Source organism: Mytilus galloprovincialis, chromosome 10 (genome assembly GCF_965363235.1).
Source record: "Mytilus galloprovincialis chromosome 10, xbMytGall1.hap1.1, whole genome shotgun sequence".
Taxonomy (NCBI): Eukaryota; Metazoa; Mollusca; class Bivalvia; order Mytilida; family Mytilidae; genus Mytilus; species Mytilus galloprovincialis.
The window spans coordinates 24,366,565-24,389,379 of NC_134847.1; the positions used below are offsets into that span (position 1 = coordinate 24,366,565).

Here is a 22,815-nt window from a genome sequence, read left to right on the forward strand (position 1 = left end):
TATTTTTTGTATTGGTCAATTTGATACTTGTTCATGTTGAACATATACAAATGAAATAAAGTATCATAGCGTAATGTTTGTAATAAAAATACACTAAAAGAAACCACTTACTGAGTATGGGGAAATATTTTCTAAATGCAAGGCAATATAGAACAGACTTGTATAACAATATTTAGAAAGTTGTCTCTAGTCATCTAAATTTAATATTGTCAGTACTTGCATGTAGTTTGAAAGAATATATCATTAAACACTGGTGCTAGATATATATGTATATAACAAATATGTAATGTAGTTGTATAATTTAAAGTATTCCATGTTTTGTTGAGGCAGGAAAATTTTCTATATAAACATTGATGGTTTTTATACGACCGCAAAAATTGAAAATTTTTTGGTCGTATATTGGTATCACGTTGGCGTCGTCATCGTCCGAATACTTTTAGTTTTCGCACTCTAACTTTAGTAAAAGTGAATAGAAATCTATGAAATTTTAACACAAGGTTTATGACCTCAAAAGGAAGGTTGGGATTGGTTTTGGGAGTTTTGGTCCCAACATTTTAGGAATTAGGGGCCAATGGGAGTTTTGCTTCCAACAATAGCAAGAAATCTTCAATTGCACAGTATTGTGCAATAGCAAGAAATTTTCAATCGCACAGTATTGCACAATAGCAAGAAATCTTCAATTGCACAGTATTGTGCAATGACAAGTATTTTCAATTGCACAGTATTGCGCAATAGCAAGAAATATCTAATTGCACAATATTGCGAACTAGCAAGAAATTTTCAATTGGAGTTATCTTTCTTTGTCCAGAATAGTTGTTGAATCAACTTAAGGGCATACGATACAGTATTGAACCTGTATTTACAAGTTGATGAAAATTTGCATATAGGCTATTTTTTACCTCATTAAATCAAATATGTAATAAAAAATATACCTTCATGTGCTACTTTTTGAGTAAAATGAGTTCGAAATTTTGTATATTTGCTCAAAACTCAGATTTGTGTCCGTATTTTCTTTTTCGAAAGAAAGACATAACTTTTTTGTTTTAAAAGATAAACACAAAATGGTTTTTGTTAAATAATCAGTAATTTCTGTATTTTATAAGTATCATTAAAAATTATGCAATTTTTATTCCGAAATAACGCTATATTTATCAAATGTTCATGAATAGAGGAAAAATCGTCATTTTTTGCTGCATGTTTATCAAAATTAAAAAAATTGCGCTATTTACAGTTTTATAAAATTTGGGTCACATAATCTCCTTGCAATATGAAACAAATTGCTGTTTTAAAAAATAGGGGTCCATGCACTCGTTTTCAAATTAAATCAGTTTGAATGATAAAAATCAGTCGAAAAATGCATCTTTTCCCGATATGTCAGAGTTTGACGTCGCGAAAATAACATTTTACGTTAGCAACGTCATTACATTCCCTGTAACTGTATCGTATGCCCTTAAATCATTGTTTTATACAATATACAATGTATATTCACTTTAACTACCAAATGATATTAAAACAATCTTTACCATTCAGTGATAACAAGCACTTTTGTTAAATTTTAATATTGTATGATGTATTTAAATGAGTAGTTATTGTTAGGGGCCATTAGAAATTTGAATTGAGATGAGTTTTGGAATGAGAGAAAGGGGGATGTGAAAAAAAAATTGGGGGGGGGGGGGGGTAAATTTTTCTCATTTCAGATTTCATAAATAAAAAGAATATTTCTTCAAACATTTTTTTGAGAGGATTAATATTCAACAGCATAGTGAATTGCTCAAAGGAACCTATGCTGTGTCAACTATTTAATCACAATCCACATTTAGAGCTGAATCCATCTTGAATGTTGTGTCCATAATTGCCCCAACCGTTCAGGGTTCAACCTCTGCGCTCGTATAAAGCTGCGCCCTGCAGAGCATCTGGTTTAGGCTTTGTAACCTTTCTATATGATTCAAGGAGAAGGTATTAAAGAGTTTATTGGCTAAAGATCCAACATAAAAAAGGAAGAGCTTGAAGAGTTTTGAAAACAGGACTCTAGCTGCAAAAATTCTATTTTAAAAAATCTTTTTTTTAAGTCTGATTGAAAGTTTAAGTCTGATTGAAAGGCAATGATATTTGTTCAAGGTCACTACATATGTCTAAATTGGAGCCTAACTGGCTACTCTCATAAAAGGACATGTTGTTCCTGTCAATTTTTATATGCAAAAATTGAAAATTTTTTGGTCGTACATTGGTATCACGTGGGCGGCGTCGTCGTCTGGTTTTCGCACTATAACTTTAGTATAAGTGAATAGAAATCTATGAAATTTAAGGTTTATGACCATAAAAGGAAGGTTGGGATTGATTTTGGAAGTTTTGGTCCCAACAGTTTGGAATTAGGGGCCAAAAAGGGCCCAAAAAAGCATTTTCTTGGTTTTCACACTATAACTTTAGTTTAAGTAAATAGAAATCTATGAAATTTTGACAAAAGGTTTTTGACCACTAAAGGAAGGTTTGGATTGATTTTGGGAGTTTTGGTCCCAACAGTTTAGGAATAAAGGGCCAAAAAAAGGCCCAAATAAGCATTATTCTTGGTTTTCGCACAATAACTTTAGTATAAGTAAATAGAAATCAATGAAATTTAAACACAAGGTTTATGAACACAAAAGGAAGGTTGGGATTGATTTTGGGAGTTGAGGTCCCAACAGTTTAGGAATTAGGGGCCAAAAAGGGCCCAAATAAGCATTTTTCTTGGTTTTAGGAATAAGGGCCCAAAGGGTCCAAAATTAAACTTTGTTTGAATTCATCAAAAATTGAATAATTTGGGTTCTTTGATATGCCAGATCTAACTGTGTATGTAGATTCTTAATTTTTGGTCCCAATTTCAAATTGGTCTACATAAAGGTCCAAAGGGTCCAAAATTAAACTAAGTTTGATTTTAACAAAAATTGAATTCTTGGGGTTCTTTGATATGCTGAATCTAAACATGTACTTAGATTTTTGATTATTGGCCCAGTTTTCAAGTTGGTCCAAATTGAGGTCCAAAATTAAGCTTTGTTTGATTTCAACAAAAATTGAATACTTGGGGTTTTTTGATATGCTGAATCTAAACATGTACTTAGATTTTTTATTATGGGCCCAGTTTTCAAGTTGGTCCAAATTGAGGTCCAAAATTAAACTTTGTTTGATTTCAACAAAAAAAGTATATATATTGGGTTCTTTGATATATACTTAATCTAACCATGTATTTAGATTTTTGATGTTTGGGCCAGGTTATCAGATTGGTCCACATTGAGGTCTAAAAGGGTTCAAAATTGAACTTTATTTGATTTCATTAAAAATTGAATTCTTGGGGTTCTGTGATATGCTGAATCTAACCATGTATTTAGATTTTGGATATTGATCCATAATAGGTAATGTCCAATTTAGAATTTAAAGTTTTTATACGACCGCAAAAATTTTAATTTTTCGTCGTATATTGCTATCACGTTGGCGTCGTCGTCGTCGTCGTCCGAATACTTTTAGTTTTCGCACTCTAACTTTAGTAAAAGTGAATAGAAATCTATGAAATTTTAACACAAGGTTTATAACCACAAAAGGAAGGTTGGGATTGATTTTGGGAGTTTTGGTCCCAAAATTTTAGTAATTAGGGGCCAAAAAGGGCCCAAATTAGCATTTTCTTGGTTTTCGCACTATAACTTTAGTTTGAGTAAATAGAAATCTATGAAATTTTGACACAAGGTTTATGACCACAAAAGGAAGGTTGGGATTGATTTTGGGAGTTTAAGTTCAAACAGTTTAGGAATTAGGGGCCAAAAAAGGGCCCAAATAAGCATTATTCTTGGTTTTCGCACAATAACTTTAGTATAAGTATATAAAAATCAATGAAATTTAAACACAAGGTTTATGACCACAAAAGGAAGGTTGGGATTGATTTTGGGAGTTGAGGTCTGAACAGTTTAGGAATTAGGGGCCAAAAAGGGGCACAAGTAAGCATTATTCTTGATTTTCGCACCATAACTTTAGTATAAGTAAATAGAAATCTTTGAAATTTAAACACAAGGTTTATGACCATAAAAGGAAGGTTGGGTTTGATTTTGGGAGTTTTGGTCCCAACAGGTTTTTTGGAATAAGGGGCCCAAAGGGTCCAAAATTGAACTTTGTTTGATTTCATCAAAAATTGAATAATTGGGGTTCCTTGATATGCCAAATCTAACTGTGTATGTAGATTCTTAATTTTTAGTCCCGTTTTCAAATTGGTCTACATTAAATACCAAAGGGTCCAAAATTAAACTAAGTTTGATTTTAATAAAAATTGAATTCTTTGGCTTTTTTGATATGCTGAATTTAATCATGTACTTAGATTTTTGATTATGGGCCCAGTTTTCAAGTTGGTTCAAATCAGGATCCAAAATTATTATATTAAGTATTGTGCAATAGCAAGAAATTTTCAATTGCACAGCATTCAGCAATAGCAAGAAATCTTCAATTGCACAGTATTGTGCAATAGCAAAAAATGTTCAATTGCACAGTATTGTGCAATAGCAAGAAATCTTCAATTGCACAGTATTGTGCAATAGAAAATATTTTCAATTGCACAGTATTGCGCAATAGCAAGAAATATCTAATTGCACAATATTGTGCAATAGCAAGAAATTTTCAATTGATTGGAGTTATCTTTCTTTGTCCAGAATAGTAGTTGAATCAACTTAAATCATTGTTTTATATTCACTTTTACTACCAACTGATAAATTAAAACACTCTTTACCATTCAGTGATAACAAGCACTTTTTGTTACATTTTAATATTTTATGATGTATTTAAATGAGTAGTTATTGTTGCAAACTTCATTAGAAATTTGAATTGAGATCAGTTTTGAAAAAAGGGAAAGGGGGATGTGAAAAAAAAATGTTGGGGGGGGGGGGGGTTTAATTTTTCTCATTTCAGATTTCATAAATAAAAAGAAAATTTCTTCAAACATTTTTTTGAGAGGATTAATATTCAACAGTATAGTGATTGCTCAAAGACAAAAAAATATTTTAAGTTCATTAGACCACATTCATTCTGTGTCCAAAACCTATGCTTTGTCAACTATTTAATCACAATCCAAATTTAGAGCTGAATCCAGCTTGAATGTTGTGTCCATACTTGCCCCAACCGTTCAGGGTTCAACCTATGCGGTCGTATAAAGCTGCGCCCTGCAGAGCATCTGGTTAAGTTTAAGTTCTTATACCACATTCATTATGTGTCAGAAACCTGTGTTGTGTCAACTATTTAACCACAATCCAAATTCAGAGCTGTATCAAGCTTGCATGTTGTGTCCATACTTGCTCCAACTGTTCAGAGTTTGAACTCTGCAGTCGTATAAAGCTGTGCCCTGTGGAGCATCTGGTTATTATTTTATTTCAGTAAAGGACAAGGGCTATTGTAGAACAAAGTTTTTAGCACAAGATTTGTCGTTTCTATAGATAAAAGTAGACAACATTTGTACAATTCAGATTTCCTTACTATTTTCTATTGTTGACCTCACTTGACAAACACTTCCATTTAGCTTAATTTAGGGGTCAACTATGTATGGGATTTTTTTCCTGTCATGGGCTGAATTGATCAAATTTTGTCCCAGTGTTTTTTTATTTTTATCAATAATGGTTTATAGATGTATAGAACTTAAATCATTTGTTTTAGCTGGTGGTGTCAAATTCTTCAGAGCAGTTTTTGCATTACTGTGTAATAAATTATATCATTTCAGTGGAAGCTTTAAAGGGTCATATGAGGTTTTACCATCTCTTGGTATCCATGAACTTTCTTTAAGGGAACTAAATGGATTAAAGCCAAATTTGGTATAGATTTTCATTACTTTCATGATCAAATGCAACTAAGATATCCAATATACCAACCTTGTCTCTGATGGATGGAAATAGAACCACTTAACTTGTTCAAACCAGTGATGACATCCTTTTGGGGAATGTTTTAGGAGTGTTAAAAATTAAAATAACATTCCTGCTTGTAGAAAACTTTTTATATATACATTGAACCAAGTGTGACCTTTACAGATAAATAATCTTGTGGAGAACTACTTTATTAGTCCAAACCAATAATTAGAAATAAATGGATAAAATTTGTTCACATGTTTCTAAATCCATGGTTTGACTCAGTAATCATCAAAATTGTGGAAAACTTTATTTTACTTGGTTATGAAAGTTTAATTAATATAAGTCAACCTTTAAAGTAGATTGACTGAACTGATGAAGATATCCTTGTGGTTTATTTGATGATGAATGTTTGCTTATATGGTAATATGTTAGTTTGACAGGACAGACTGTATGCCTTCTGATTGAGAGTAAAAAGTAGAATAACAAAAACACTGAGCCCTGTGGAAAATTCAAAATGCAAAGTCTCTTATCAAATGGCAAAATCAAAAGCTCAAACACATCAAACAAATGGATAACAATTGTCATATTCCTGACTTGGTACAAGCAAAATGATCTCAATATAAAATTTGTTTTTTTAAAAACCATTTTTTTAATACAACAATTCATACCACCAATTTACAGCCTCTTTTGTTACTCATTCCATATGCATGCATGACAGACATTTAACCTCAGAGTCCACTGAAGACTCAGAATTGGGGAAAAACAGTTTAAAATTCTGTCATGTTCATCTTGGGTCTTATAGACTATATAAGAAGTGAAAAAAATATTTTAAGATAATAGTTCTTCTCCATAATTATTTTGTTTATTTTTAAAAGTTACTTGTAAATTACAACCTCATTTTATGAATTGTTGTGTATTGACATTAATTTATTCATTGGTATTTTGCAATTAATGAAAGAAAGTTGAGGTCTGCTTGCATTTTGGAGGCTTTTTTTTCAGATTTGCATATTTAAAATAAGAGGGGAAAATTACCGGATTATTTGTTTGGTTTAAATGAAATTCTGGAACCCAGCAATTGGTTGTCCTGGTTTCTTGATGTTATTTTTTTTATCAAGGAGTATTTCATCAGTAGTTTCAATTGTTTTGGATTATAGGATTATACTCTAGTCTTGACAATTAATCAAAAGCTTGACAGCCAGTAATTAGTATTGGATCAGATGCCTCATTAGCCATATTACTGTAATTGATAGATTTATTTTTAATTAAAATATTTGAACATCTGAAAACATTTTGTGAAGACTGGCACCTTATGTTGACCTCTGTTTGCTTTTTTATTTGGTTTGTGTTGAATTTTTGGGGTGCTGTACGTCTCAAATATTTACCTCACAATCCCCTCTTATTTGTAAAATTACCAGAAATTAATTCTCTGCTAATGATTGTATTTTCTCCACAGTTATCATACAAACTGTATAACGTTGCATAATGCTTAGAGATATTTATACTTGTTTTGTTGTTTTACGTTTGTTAATATGTTCATTATAATTGTGTATTTACATAAATGAACAAAACTGCCTATAATAAATATGAAAACCATAATTTTGTACTTGTAGTTTTGGCCCTGTCAAATAAATTCCTTACAAAGTAAACAGAGGGACTGTCTACATACCTAGGCTAATACCGTGGCATCATTTATTTTAGTGGGTACCAATATGTTGTGGATTGAGGAAAACTTGCATATTCAGGAATATTTGATTTCATGGCTTTGGCAAAGTCTGCATACATTCCTATAGAAAATTTGTAGTTTGTTCAACATTTAAATTCATGGTTCCCCTGTACCCACAAAATCCACGAAAATTAGTATCCAACGAATATTGATGAATCCACAGTAACCCCCTGTTGTGAAATTTAGTATTGTAGCAATGACATTTTGATACATCTGCCTACATAGTTTTGTCAATCAAAAGGCTTAGTTCTACAAAAATTATAAACCAAATGCATATCAGGCAATATTTGACTATGATAATGGTCAAAGTCTAGGTCAGAGTGACCTGACTTAGGTATATGATGCATCTGCATACCAAGTTTGACCAACCTTATGTTTTTGGTACAAAAGATGTTCACAGGGCACAAATCCAAAAAGGTAAAATTACTATCATAGGAGTCAAAGGTCAAAGCTAAGGTCAGAGTAACCTGTATTTGGTATATGACATACAACATCCAAATATGCAGCTGCATGCCAGGTTTGGTTTACCAAAGTTTTACGGTGCAAAATTTATGAGCCAACAATAATTGAATAAGGAATTTCTATAATAGGGATCATGGAACTTGTATGAAATATTTGAAACTCTGAAAAAATGCTTACTTTTGATTGTATCAAATACTGTAATTGGTGGAATACAATGATTCAATTCCAATTGCATTTTTTTTTTCTGCATTGCCATTACTGTCTTTTGATAAAATGCTTTCTACAAAATTCCATTTCATTCTTGCATTTATTTTAATATGCATATGATAGCAAAATCCTTAGCACCTGTCACAATTGTTTCATAGCTGGTAATTGTTAAATCAAAAGTAAATACAAAATTACTTATATTTAATGCTCAAGTCTCTTCAATGTTTGTTGAAATACCAGGAAAATCTCATTCATAGGATCACACCTTTAGTATTTTTTCAAATGAACCTTTCCAGAAAATCTGTGTCTAGCTGAAATTTGGTCACTCTGACCTGTTTTTCATTCTTAACTGATATCAAATTACATCAAAATTTATATTGCAATTAATTAACACCAAGAGTGCAGATGGTAAACTATTTACTGCTTTAATTCCATGATTGATTTAATGTTTAAAGTCCCAATGGTAAAGATTTTTCTGCAAGTGTCATAAACTTAACATTATCCAAGACTCATGACAATAAAGGTCAGATAAACCCTGCAAGGCAAATATTTACACCTAACATTCATTCCATACTCCAAATATGGTTGACCTATTGCTTATAGTATCCAAGTAACAAACCATACCATTAAGATTCTACATTGACCAATGCACCATGAAAGTTATGTCAAGGTTAGATGATACATATCAGATAGACATGAATACCTTACCTTAAGTCAGCCTCATATCTTGACTTGCATCTAAAAATTGACAATGAGGGTCAGTTGAAAACAACTTTAAGACAAAAGAGATGATTTCAGCTTTCCAATTGTAAACTTTCCATTTCCAAGAAGCAACATTCAAGTAGCACCTCCATACAGGGTATATATCTTCCAATTGATACAATATTCCCTTGCTTGCATTTCCTATTATGATTTTCTTGATAGAGGGTTGATGCTCACAAGGAAGCTATTAAAGCAAGAGTTCCAAATGGTAAAGTTGAAATCATCCCTTCGTAAATTTTACGGACGCCATCATGAGTTGGTTGACCGTTATGGAAAAACCGTTTCACAAATGATCGGATATGTTCTTTACGTAGTAACTACAATCCCCTTCCCTTTCATGAATGTGACCTACCGAATTAGACCATTTACCGGATTTGTTATCACATAAGCAACACAACGGGTGCCACATGTCGAGCAGGATCTGCTTACCTTTTCCGGAGCACCTGAGATCACCCCTAGTTTTTGGTGGGGTTCGTGTTGCTTATTCTTTAGTTTTCTATGTTGTGTCATGTGTACTATTGTTTGTCTGTTTGTCTTTTTCATTTTTAGCCATGGCGTTGTCAGTTTAATTTTTGATTTAAGAGTTTGATTGTCCCTTTGGTATCTTTCGTCCCTCTTTTACAGTAATTCCATGCACCATATAACATATTGCTTACAGTATCTGAGAACCAGACCTAGCCATAAGACTTTTATTTTTGTGGATTGAGAAAAAATGTCTACATGTATGGCTATACAAAATTTGTACTTAAGTTTTATGACATTTAAATTCATGGCTCACTAAAACCCTCTGAATAAACATAAACTGGAATCCAACAAATAATGAATCAACAGCAATTCTAGTTTATATATAGCCTGGCATGTACATATTCTTTATTGAGTTGGTTATTATCCTGGTAGAACTATGTTAGCTCAGCTCACTTTACCATGCTCACTTGCTCAGGAGCCTGTTGTTCAGTGGCTGGCATTTTTTGGTTTGATTCATAGGTGCTTCTCGTTTCTTGTTTTTTATAAAGATTAGACAGTTGGTTTCCTGTTTGAATTTTTTACACTAGTTATGTTGGTGCTCTTTATAGCTTACTGTTCAGTGTGAGCCAAGGCTCTGTGTTGAAGGCCATACTTTGACCCTTAATTGTTTACTTATAATACGACCGCAAAAAAAAATTGGGATCGTATAATGGTATGATGTTGTCGTCGTCTGTGACGCCATCCGAAGACACATTGGTTTCCGGACAATAGCTTAAGTGAATGGATCTCTATGAAATTTTTTAAGAAGGTTCAGTACCACAAAAAGAAGGTTGGGATTGATTTTGGGGATGATGGTCCCAACCGTTTAGGCAATAAGGTGTCCAAAAGGGGCTAAAAACAAGCATTTTTTCTAGTTTCGGGATAGTAACTTGTGTATACCGGTAAGTATTTTGATTGCTCTGAAATTGTACCACAATATTCCATATCACAAAGAGAAGTAGAAGGTTGGGATTGAGTTTTGGGATAATTGCCAAAAACTTGAAGGAATTAAGAGGCAACAAAAGGGCAAAAAACAAGCATTTTTTAGTTTTCAGACAATAACTTGTGTTTAAGTGTATGGATCTCTCTGAAATTGTACTACAAGGTTTCATACTATAAAGGGAAGGATGGGATTGAGTCTTGGGCTAATTTTTCCAAATGGGAGGGGGGGATATTTCTTCCAATTTTATTGAGGAATTCATATTTTTTTTCAAAAATTTTCAAATTTCAAATTTGAAAAGGTTAAAGAATAAATCTCTAATTGCGCAGTATTGCCCAATAGATTTGTAAGATCTTTGACCATTTTTATTTTGTGTCAGAGACCTTTACTATGTCAAAAATTTGACCACAATCAAAATTCACACAGTATCAAGTTTGAATTTTGTATCCAAATTTGCCCCAACTGTTCAGGGTACAACCACTGCAATCGTAACAGGCTGCGCTTAGCGAGGCATTTTATTATACATTGTGACTAATGGATGGAGAGTATTCTTATTGGCACTCATACCACATCTTCTTATTTATATTAACTAAATTTTTCATCGTCATTTACATCTGTTATTCTTAAACTTAATTGAAGCATTATCTTAAAACTAGCAAAGACTGAGTTAATAGATTGTAGCTAGTTCAAAAACCTGGCAAAAGTACCGAAAGTTCAGTCTTTTTCCATTTAAATACTGTTATATAAATCAAGCCTAACTGAGGAAGTTGCATATATACATATGTGATTAAATCTTACATATAAAGGTGATTAGTGCCAAAATGCAAAATCTTCCACACAATAAACTCTTTTAGGTATAGAAATCCTCAAATGGACACATAAAGACATGAAAAATATCTTAGATTTTTATTTGTTTCAGTTTCATAAAAATGCAAGTTCAATACAAAACAAACATATATATCAGCCATAAAACTCTCATACTCACAAATAAGCAATCTTTAACATGGTTGGTCTACATAAATATATAATCACAGCTTCTATATCGACACGGTTAAAAATATAACAATGAATAAGTTACTGAATTCTGAAAGAAATGTCCCCAAAAATATAAAGGGACATTTAAAAAAAATATTAAAAACATTTTTTTCCCTTTAAACTCTGTTTTAAATCAATACTTTTGATAGAATCAAAAAACATACCGGTATTTGATTTTTTTTTTAAATTACTTTTATAAATTATGGAATGTTATCAGAAATTACCAGTGCAAATAATTTTTTTTCCAACAACTTCATAGACTTAAAGAATTCACTCTGTCAAAATGTTGCACTGCTATTCAGTGTACCATCTTAACAAGATGACAAGATTTTATGAAAAGATATTTTTATTCTACCCTTTAATTACTCTAATGACTGTCACAGGATTTTTCTTTTAATTCTTAATATTATATTATGTACAGACTGAAGGGTATTAGGAGAAAGAAAAAATCTTCCTTTTAAATCCCCCTCCCCTGAAAGAAATCAAACAAAAATTATACCCATACAAAGCTGTAACTAAATTCCAATCAATTCTACTTTAAAACTATCTACTTTCTTCTATCTATGGGTTGGTCACATTTCCTTATCAGAAATCCAAGCAATCTCTTAAACCTGAATGTTGTTCACTATCATAAAGCACATTTACTTTTCCATCAGAAACTCACCATTAATATTTAAGTCATATTTACATGTATGTACACATAATAAATACTAAAACAAATTCAAAACTGTAAATAAAAGCAACAACAACAATGATAGATAAACTTCACAACACGTGTGTATGTGATATACTATATTTAGGAATGTTATATATATGTGATAAGTCATGAATATTAATGAAGACTTATTTCAAATAAATTAATGCTGATTAAAAAATTAAAATCAATAAATTCTGATTATAAGAGTTCAAATTCAACTTTGATTTAAGAAAACAAAAGTATATCTAATATGTACAATGATGAGTGAGTTTGAACACTTGCCTTGATCAAACCATCCAATATTCAAGGTAAAATCAACACTGCTATAATGGATGATACAAAATAGAAAATACTACAAATGACCAAAAGGTATCAGATTAATTATCAAGACAGTATAGATTACCAAAATAAGGTCATTTTCAAAATTCTCAACAGATACAAAACTGCTGTCAAGTATATGACCCTGATCTATAGGACTAACTGAGAAATTAGAGATCATTTCTGTCCCAACCTTTGGCACAACCCTTATCTTATTATATATTCATTAATGATGTAAGGTTGTTTGCAATAATATATTTAACATAAATATAACAGTTAGTAAGAAACTTTAAGAACAAAAAGGCGGCATTACTTACATCCATTCAAAACACATCAAACCAAAATAACAAATATCTCAATAGCACTTTATAATAGATCGCACCATATTGTTGCAATAAAGATACCTTTAAATGCAAAAGAATTGATTTTCAAGATGAAATGGAAAATACTACATTTAACATTTCTTAGAAGCATGTATGTGGTTTGTGTCCCAATGAATCTATAATTTTGGCATCCTAGCAGGAAGTGCTTGATGTTCTCTACTTGTCAATAACAGAAAAGTTATAAAACAAGATCAAGGAAGAAAACATCAAACACTTTGTAAGTTACATTGTACAACATATTGTTTTCTAAATGTTTACATGAGGTAAGATCCATAAGGGTATTAGTAAATGCATAATATTGACAACAACTTCTGCTACCTAATAATAGTATTAGCCTATAATTAAATATTGCACTTGATCTTTGGAAAAATGGAAGATGATCAACTTTAATTTACAGCAGCATCTTTCATGAATTGAAACGAAATTTAAAATTGTATACTAAAAAATAGAATTATGGTAAATCTTTGTTCCAAACTGTTCAAGACTAAAATGCATTTTATGAATAAGTCAATTTATTTTTTCAGTCACTGAAACCACTACAAATTATCAATATCTACTTATAAGATTCACAAATTATCATACTAAATGTGTTTCTATATACGATATCACAGATGAAAAACATAATCATCATTTTTGTTCAGACTGGTTGGTGGGACAAGAAAATAATAAAGTAGTGTGTGTGAGTATGTTAAATGATTAGAATTGAGCATATTTTGGAAAAACTGATCACTCAAAAAAAAATCTTTTCACAGATGATTACATAAGCAAACATAATTCATATATCTTCTCACAGATTATTTACATTGAATAAATAAATTCAACATTACTTTTTTAATTAAATATTCAATTAACATGATTATAAAGTTTAACCAGTTTTAGATGAGAAAAAAAGAAACATAAGAGATTGACAGGAATAAAAAAAAACTGATCATATTATTTTTGAGAACAAGAGAGTAAACAAACAACTCTAACGTTTCTGAATCTTCTCATAGATCCCCAAGAGATAAGAAGTTGACTAAATCAAAGTAGTTCAATCTTATGCTTAAAAAACAACGACTTATACTTTTGTATGCCAGAAAATTTGTCGACAAAAGATTCATCAGAGAAGCCAAGATACCATAAGTACAAAGCTGAAGAGCATTGAGAACTGCAATTTGTGAAAGTTTTTGAGGAATTCAGCTAATATACCTACATTTGAATAAGGTGTTAAAAATTCATTGTCTGGGTTTGGCTTTATTTTTTGTCCTTTTTTTGGTATTATCAGATAATCAACATTTGTATAAGGTTTTGGATTTTCAATATTTATAGTCTTGAGCATCACTGGAGAGACATTTCTCTAAATGTGTGTATAGTACAATTAGGTCAATATTGTTAGTATTATCATAATTATTGCGAACCCAATGAAAGTTTACCATAGATTCACCTGATAGTTACCTGTCCATTTAAACTTTTGGCAGTTCTATTGTCCCATCTAACAAGTACAACAGGTATTGTTCTCTGTGTAGTTTATTCACTGGGACTTTTAGATTTCTTATAAGAGAAATATATCACTCATTGATTAATCTACCTTAGTAAAAAAAAATATCTGCTAAATTGATAGAAATAACATGTTTACCATTAAAAATGCATGTGATTTCGTGTTTATTCAATATTAATAAAAAAAAAATTCAATCTGTTCAAAATAAACACTAATTTAATCATAAAAAGTTGATTTTTTAAAAACTTGAGCATTGTTTCTATTGAAATTTTCAGTTTTTCAGTTTTTGTTAAGTTATAGAATACTTTTTTAAAAGAAGGCCTTAATATGAATATCATCATTTTTAGGGTTTTTATGTCAAATGTTTGTTTGAAATCTAGGAATAATGTTGACTTCCCTCAGTTCTCCTTTATTCGGACCCAGAACTGACAGTTTACACAGCAAATGTTTCCTTTTCTGAAACATATCTTGTTCTTACTGCTGCTGCATGGGTACTTCCCAATTCAATGTATGTAGTAGCTTGTAACTTCACTTTATTGTCCAAAAACACAAACATTGAAGGATGAAATGTATAAAACAGTTAATCATAATTCCTGTGGAATGATTCTGGTCCATTACTGGTACGTTTTGTGGTAGATAGTTTCAGCCCATATGCATGGTTTGAACAAAGCACTGTGTCATCAACATATGTGGCTAAAACATAATCAGCAAAAGTTTTATTTTCCTCTCTTTTGGCATATCTTGTATTAAATATTCAGCAAAGCAATAAGTTTTATTCTCTCTCTATACATTGACTGTCTTATGCATTTTAAGTCATTTTTCTGCAGATGCTCATCTTCTTGGTGAAATATATCCAAACATATGATACTTTTTAAGCCAAAAATAAGAATAAATATATATTAATCATGAATATTTATGATAGATATGTGTACTGGTAAATTGGCACAAATGAGTTCTGAAAATATTGGCGCAATTGATACATTTGGAAAACAAAATTTGGCACAATGATACCCCTGAAAAACAGTAATTGGGCAAAAGGACTGCTGCCAAACTTTCATAGGGTTCGCAATAACAGTACCCATGCAATGTCTTTTGCATATAAATATTTGCTGACTTCCAAGACAATAAGATTGGCAAATTATAAAACTAAATATGAAGGTAACTTTAAAACTAGTCAAAGTGTAGAATGCTTTACAAAAGTTGATCAAAATACAAAGAATATAAAAAAATGTTTTCCCATTGACTTACTAAAGAATGTTTAGTACTTGTTTGTACAGCTGTGTAACGTTACAATAAAAATAGTACTAAATGCCAAAGATAGTTACTGTAATCTCACTTCATTCTGAATTTCTTTTATCACAGTTCGTTATATATAAAGTTACAACATAATTATTTATTAAACAAAACAGACTAGACACAAAAATCAATTACAAGGAGGTATGTAGTTTGCTGAATAGATAAAATATTGATATTTGAAAAAAAAATACACCATTACATAATAGCACACTCTTTTCATCCTTCTAGATTGCGGTTAGTCTATACTAGTAAAGCTTTAAAGTTACATGTGATGTTAATCTTAATTCATAAGTCAAAAGCTATGAACAGATTTGTTACCAACTTGATGAAATTCTTTTTCTGAATCCATCTGCCAATATTAATCCTAAAGACACACTGACTGTAGCAGTGATTTTCTAATAGGATACTTATATACTTAATCAACTAGTCTGAAAGTAGGTAGGTCTAATTCTAAAAACAAGACTAGAACAACCATAAACTTTCAATTGAAAGCCCATCTGAAAAGCAAGTTAATTTCAAAACAATCAGTTATAAAAGTTATTGACAGCGGTGTCACAAGTGTCTGACAATATTTCAATACTACTGTCATTGTTTGGTGTACTGACAGCTGTCCCACTCCCTGAACTTGGATTACTGTGGCCATTTGTCTGAATACTTGAAAGACGTGCAGATAGTTCTAGTTTTGGCACTATTGGGGGGAACACTGGGGTACTTGCTGGAGTTGTTTTGACTGGACTTGCACTCTGAACTACTTCAGGGAACACAGGGGTACTTGATGGCGTTGTTTTGTTAGAACTTGATGCAGAATTATCAGGTGACACTTCAAATCCAAGGATTTCTTTCAGATGGTTAGGTAACTTTTTACTCTCCTTTAATTGTAGAAAGATAGATTCTGCCTTCTTCAGTGTTTCTTCTAAATGTATTGCACCTGTCATATCATTTATATGCTGAAATACAGAAAAAGAATGTATTTGTTTTTAAAGTTAAAATCATCAGGAATCAAAATTCCACCATTCAGCAGATTCTGTAGATTCATTATTATTTGTCAGTATAGATGGACCATAAATTAAAAGTGATAAATGCAAATTTCTAAAACTCTTTATGCTGAATTAGTTAAATCATAAAAAAATGATAAATTAAATTTCTTCTCCATACAAACATGATTAATGAAAATAATAAATGAATCCACAGTTACATATGTTATTGTCATTTTTTGTTAATGTTAACAGTTTTAGTTTCACCAATTAATAAAAGATTGACAAGAGTGCTCTAACTTTGTATTTCTGCGGCATGAAACAATCATCTGGTGTATAATGATAGATTTATGAATCAACCATGTTGACCTATACATGTCTTTAATTATATGTATCTTTGGGTCACTGTCTCATCGGCTCAATTATTTCTTTATCAATGTCATAAAAGTGTTTTATAAAAACAAATTTCAGTACGAGGCTTTTTATAAAAAACATTAATTTTTATGCCCCTACTACAATAGTAGAGGCGAATTATTTTATCTAGTCTGTGTGTCTGTTTGTTTGGCCCTCTGTCCCGCCTCAGGTAAAAGTTTTTGGTCAAGGTAGTTTTTGATGAAGTTGAAGTCCAAGCAACTTAAAACTTAGTACATGTGTTCCCTATGATATGATCTTTCTGATATTAATGCCAAATTAGAGATTTGACCCCAATTTCACAGTCTACTGAACATAGAAAAAGAAAGTGCGAGTGAGGCATCCGTGTCAATGGAGGCATTCTTCTTCTTCAATGGTTTTACTTGGAAAAATGTTTTTTGTTTCATCAATTGTTGTAAAAGAAGTATTGATTCGTAAGTAAACATACCTTTAAAATTTCAGTAAAACCAAATTTGTTTTCTATGAGTGTAGATTTTTCTGTATCAAGTATGGCTAAGCAAATAATAAGATGAAAATTCTGGCAAGGTCTGTCTGTCCAAAGAACCTGAAAATAAATTATCCATTATATTGCAAATTTCACCAATAACACCTCAAAACATTCTAAAAGAATAATATAAGAATACAACTTATTTCAACAATACAATTGTGTCATAGTCTTTCAATTTTTATTGTTTTTAAGGATGTTACTATTTAACTACCAACATGTTGTTACATATAAAACTGTAGGAATATGAAGCCTCCTTATATTAAAAGATTTTACAATTATATCTATAAAAATTATTGAAACAAGTGTGCATGGAATTTTCTGAGTTATGTCCCTTAGTCTACCCAATTATTTTCTAATTGCTCTTTATTGACAGTGGTTGTATATGTAGCAAGGTCTGGCTGTATGTTGTTAGTATTTTCTAATTGCTCTTTACTGACAGTGGTTGTATATGTAGCAAGGTCTGGCTGTATGTTGTTAGTATTTTCTAATTGCTCTTTACTGACAGTGGTTGTATATGTAGCAAGGTCTGGCTGTATGTTGTTAGTATTTTCTAATTGCTCTTTACTGACAGTGGTTGTATATGTAGCAAGGTCTGGCTGTATGTTGTTAGTATTTTCTAATTGCTCTTTATTGACAGGGGTTGTATATGTAGCAAGGTCTGGCTATGTGTTGTATTTTCTAATGATTTTTTTAAATAGGCTGTGTGTAGATATCTCCAAAGTTACAAAATTTTGGCAGGTGGATGAACTTGTCTAAAATTAAATTTGTCTTAAAACTGATATAGTTCTTACCTCCCATAATCTCTGAACATCAGGAAAAGAAAATTCTCGTTTAAATAATATCAATATCCACCGAAAACAGAAATAAAAGTTACCAGAATCATGGCTCTCTGAAAATAATAAAAGATTCATATATGAACTAAAAGAGATAGTTTGTTCAATAAGATAGTAAAACACAATTGTCCTTTTTCACATTACCGATTTTTGACTCTGGAGTAAGTAATTTTTCTACAGGTTACGCAGTCTGTGGTTAGACATCTTGACACTACGTAAAATCAAACATAAAATCTGAGCCTTTTGAAAGCAATGTGTACTGTTTTCCGTTTATTTTGTCATATACATGATATAATGAAAACATAAAACAGTTTTTTTCCTTAAAAAAAAATGTACTGATTAAAAGTTTGAGTTGACTTCTTTGTGTTGTTCTTGATTGACACAGTACCAGGCTGTCCAACCAGAGACAAGGTTACCTGTTGAAAAAATATAAACTCTGGCCTCAAAATTCAGTAATATGAAAAAAGTCTATTTGATAACGAAGCAAATCTTTATAAATACTAATACTGAAATCTCCATCAGTAGTGTTTATTACTTCATCTAAATGTAATTTATCTCTTATAATACAATCCTCTAACCAGATGCTCTGCAGAGCACAGCTATATACGACTGCAGAGATCGAACCCTGAACAGTTGGGGCAAGTATGGACACAACATTCAAGCTTGATACAGCTCTGAATTTGGATTGTGATTAAATAGTTGACACAACATAGGTTTCTGAGACAGAATGAATGTGGTCTAAGAACTTAAACTTGAAAACTTAAAAATTTTAAACTGAAGATTTACCTATTATGGTCCAATATCCAAAATCTAAATACATGGTTAGATTCAGCATATCAAAGAACCCCAAGAATTCAATTTTTGATGAAATCAATAAAGTTCAATTTTGGACCCTTTAGACCTCAATGTGGACCAATTTGATAACCGGGCCCAAATATCAAAAATCTAAATACATGGTTAGATTCAGCATATATCAAAGGACCCCATATAATCAAATTTTGTTGAAATCAAACAAAGTTTAATTTTGGACCCCAATTTGAACCAACTTGAAAACTGAGCCTTTAATCAAAAATCTAAATACATGTTTAGATTTAGAATATCAAAGAACCCCAAGAATTCAATTTTTGTTGAAATCAAACAAAGTTTAATTTTGGACCCCGATTTGGACCAACATGAAAACTGGGCCCATAATCAAAAATCTAAGTACATTGTTATATTCAGCATATCAAAGAACCCCAAGAATTTAATTTTTGTTGAATTCAAAAAATTTTAATTTTGGACCCCCATTTGGACCTTAAAGTAGACCAATTTGAAACCAGATGCTCCGCAGGGCACAGCTTTATATGACGGCAGAGGTTGAACACTGAATGGTTGGGGCAAGTATGGACACAACATTCAAGCTGGATTCAGCTCTAAATTTGGATTGTGATTAAATAGTTGACACAGCATAGGTTTCTGACACAGAATGAATGTGGTCAAATGAACTTAATTTTTTTTTTGCCTTTGAGCAATTCACTATGCTGATGAATATCAATTCTCTCAAAAAAATGTTTGAAGAAATTTTCTTTTTATTTATGAAATCTGAACTGAGAAAAATTGAATCCCCTCCCCCCAAATTTTTTTTTCACATCCCCCTTTCCCTTATTCCAAAACTGATCTCAATTCAAATTTCTAATGGAGTTTGCAACAATAACTACTCATTTAAATACATCATAAGATATTAAAATGTAAAAAAAGTGCTTGTTATCACTGAATGGTAAAGATTGTTTTAATTTATCAGTTGGTAGTAAAAGTGAATGTACATTGTGTATTGTGTAAAACAATGATTTAAGTTGATTCAACTACTATTCTGGACAAAGAAAGATAACTCCAATTGAAAATTTCTTGCTATTGTGCAATATTGTGCAATTAGATATTTCTTGCTATTGCGCAATACTTTGCAATCAAAAAATTTTGCTATTGCACAATACTGGCCAATTGAAAATTTCTTGCTATTGCTGAATACTGTGCAATTGAAAATTTCTTGCTATTGCACAATACTTAATATAATAATTTTGGATCCTGATCAGGGATCTCCATGGATGAAAATTGAACGATGTAGGAACTTTCACCATTACAAACCGTGTCTATGCTGTACAGTGTAGCGCGATCGGAAGTATTTTATTCCTCCATACAAGGAATGGTGAACATGCTAATTCATTGCTTATTTAAATTATATTTATTTGAATTTTCATTATAGAATTAGAAGTATCAATATTTTCATTTATTGCTGTTTTTAACCATTCAATTGACAAGTCTTCATGGTCCCCCCTTAGTCGACAATGACCAAAAGCTGTCATGAAGGTCCCCATGTAGATTTCTTGTATTTTTGGTAATTGTTATGGGGGTTAAAAATCATATGATGCGGAGCTTATTTTTCATGGACACTCAAATTCAGAACCCATTACCGGTATGGCTAATTTGCAGCAACAACAAAACGATTCGTATGGGTTATGAGATTAGTAAAGCAAACGTTGACAAATGAAAAGGTTTTTAATGACCTTATCTGGCAAATTGATGCTGTGGAACATGCATCTTTCGAGTCTGAATAGAAACCGGAAACGCGGATGTATCAATTTGATTGTAATATACGAAATGAATTCGGAATTACGATACGATATTTCTTTACAGGAAATATTTAAGTTTTTACTTTTAAACTTTAAAGTAATTCTAAATTATCGTTACAGCAGTACTCGAGTTATTTCCGATGAAATAATATTTACTGTTTTGCTTCTTATTTTGTACTTCTTATAAAAGGGGGATGCTGATTGCGTAAGTCAAAATAAAGCATGTGTTCGACTTGTTAAACTGTTTTCTTTGTAACTGGATTATTTATTTATTTAATCTAAATTATCATAATCATTTGCTGAAACTTAGTTGATTAATTCGACAAATGGATCGTCTATCCTCAGATAGTATTCTCCTGTCTGGTTTGTTGATCTACCTGTACAAGCTCAGGTACAAGTGATTAGCGATCTTAATCCGGATATCCCTCAGGCGTTAGAACTGTATTGGATTATAACATAAAAAGCCTAAATAAAAAGCCTAAGGGTTATGCAATTACATGCATTTGATTATAATTGATAAAAAAACAATGGCGTCGGGCTACAAAAACCGATGAAGTTTTGAACGATGGCGAAAGACAATTTAACGATGGCGCGAGTCATTTGACGATGGCGAGCCGCCATCGTATAACAGGCCATGGAGATCCCTGCCTGATTTGGACCAATTTGAAAACTGGGCCCATAATCAAAAATCTAAGTACATGTTTAGATTCAGCATATCAAAGAAGCCCAAGAATTTAATTTTTGTTAAAATCAAACTTAGTTGAATTTTGGACCCTTTGGACTTAAATGTAGACCAATCAAAACGGGACCAAAAATTAAGCATCTACATACACAGTTAAGATTTGGCATATTAAAGAACCCCAATTATTCAATTTTTGATGAAATCAAACAAAGTTTAATTTTGGACCCCGATTTGAACCAACTTGAAAACTGGGCCAATAATCAAAAATATAAGTACATTTTTAGATTCAGCATATCAAAGAACCCCAAGGATTTGTTTTTAGTTAAAATCAAATTAAGTTTAATTTTGGACCCTTTGGACCTTAATGTAGCCCAATTTGAAAACCGGGCCAAAAATTAAGAATCTACATACACAGTTAGATTCGGCATATTAAAGAACCCCAATTATTCCATTTTTGATGAAATCAAACAAAGTTTAACTTTGGACCTTTTGGGCCCCTAATTCCTAAACTGTTGGGACCAAAACTCTCAAGATCAATCCCAACCTTCCTTTTATGGTTATAAACCTTGTGTTTGAATTTCATAGATTTCTATTTACTTATACTAAAGTTATGGTGCGAAAACCAAGAAAAATGCTTATTTGGACCCTTTTTTGGCACTTAATTCCTAAACTGTTGGGACCAAAACTCCCAAAATCAATCCCAACCTTCCTTTTGTGGTCATAAACCTTGTGTCAAAATTTCATAGATTTCTATTTACTAAACTAAAGTTATAGTGCGAAAACCAAACAAAATGCTTATTTGGGCCCTTTTTGGCCAATAATTCCTAAACTGTTGGGACCAAAACTCCCAAAATCAATCCCAACCTTCCTTTTATGGTCATAAACCTTGTGGTAAAATTTCATAGATTTCTATTTCCTTATACTAAAGTTATGGTGCGAAAACCAAGAAAAATGCCTATTTGGGCCCCTTTTTGGCCCCTAATTCCTAAACTGTTGGGACCTCAACTTCCAAAATCAATCCCAACCTTCCTTTTGTGGTCATAAACCTTGTGTTTAAATTTCATTGATTTCTATTTACTTATACTAAAGTTATTGTGAGAAAACCAAGAATAATGCTTATTTGGGCCCTTTTTTGGCACTTAATTCCTAAA

The 22,815-nt window shown here is 31.5% G+C and overlaps 1 protein-coding gene across 3 annotated transcripts in view; it reads right to left on the reverse strand.

The window, feature by feature from the left end:
* Positions 1–11,336: 11,336 nt before the first annotated feature.
* The window catches only part of LOC143047228 (TBC1 domain family member 15-like), a 38,625-nt gene continuing 27,146 nt past the window's right edge, over positions 11,337–22,815 (reverse strand). For all 3 annotated transcript variants that reach the window (XM_076220234.1, XM_076220235.1, XM_076220233.1), the window contains exons 13-15: positions 18,335–18,432; positions 17,484–17,600; positions 11,337–16,597 (exon numbers count right to left, since the gene is read on the reverse strand). In XM_076220234.1, coding sequence (XP_076076349.1) covers positions 16,175–16,597; positions 17,484–17,600; positions 18,335–18,432 — 638 coding nt within the window. In that variant the 3' untranslated portion in view covers positions 11,337–16,174. The remainder of the gene's footprint in view (positions 16,598–17,483; positions 17,601–18,334; positions 18,433–22,815) is intronic.